Here is a 533-nt window from a genome sequence, read left to right as displayed (position 1 = left end):
GGGGGTACAGGGAGGATTTGGGGGGCTTGGGACGGTTCTGCACACGGGGGGCACCGCGGGACGGGGACCCCCGGACGCGGGGGGCTGACCCCGAGCCCCCCGGAGTGTGTGGGGGGTGGTCCCCGGTTCGTGCGGGACCGCGTGGAGCGCTGCGGGGACCCCCAGGCCGTGGCGCTGAGCGTGGCCGAGCTGGGCGAGCCGCAGCCCGGCAGCGCCGACACCAAGCGCCTGAGCGAGTGCCTGCGGCGCATCGGCGACGAGCTGGACAGCAACACGGAGCTGCAGAGGTGGGCACCCCCCCCGCGGGCTGGGGAGGGGGTCCCCGGGGCCTGAGCGTGCCTGCAGCTCTGTGTGCTCTCAAGCCCACCCTGGCGAGCCGCAGCCCGGCAGCGCCGACACCAAGCGCCTGAGCGAGTGCCTGCGGCGCATCGGCGACGAGCTGGACAGCAACACGGAGCTGCAGAGGTGGGCACCCCCCCCGCGGGCTGGGGAGGGGGTCCCCGGGGCCTGAGCGTGCCTGCAGCTCTGTGTGC

At 75.6% G+C, this 533-nt stretch overlaps 1 protein-coding gene across 1 annotated transcript in view; it reads right to left on the bottom strand.

Moving 5' to 3' along the window:
• LOC121344541 overlaps positions 1-429 on the bottom strand; it is a 2,865-nt gene extending 2,436 nt beyond the window's left edge. Inside the window, exons 1-2 of the mRNA XM_041420614.1 lie at positions 368-429; positions 90-261 (exon numbers count right to left, since the gene is read on the bottom strand). Coding sequence (XP_041276548.1) covers positions 90-261; positions 368-429 — 234 coding nt within the window. The remainder of the gene's footprint in view (positions 1-89; positions 262-367) is intronic.
• Between the last annotated feature and the right edge of the window lie 104 nt (positions 430-533).

Source organism: Onychostruthus taczanowskii, unplaced genomic scaffold, assembly GCF_017590055.1.
Source record: "Onychostruthus taczanowskii isolate IOZ18803 unplaced genomic scaffold, ASM1759005v1 scaffold645, whole genome shotgun sequence".
Taxonomy (NCBI): Eukaryota; Metazoa; Chordata; class Aves; order Passeriformes; family Passeridae; genus Onychostruthus; species Onychostruthus taczanowskii.
This window is presented reverse-complemented; position numbering and strand designations above follow the sequence as displayed.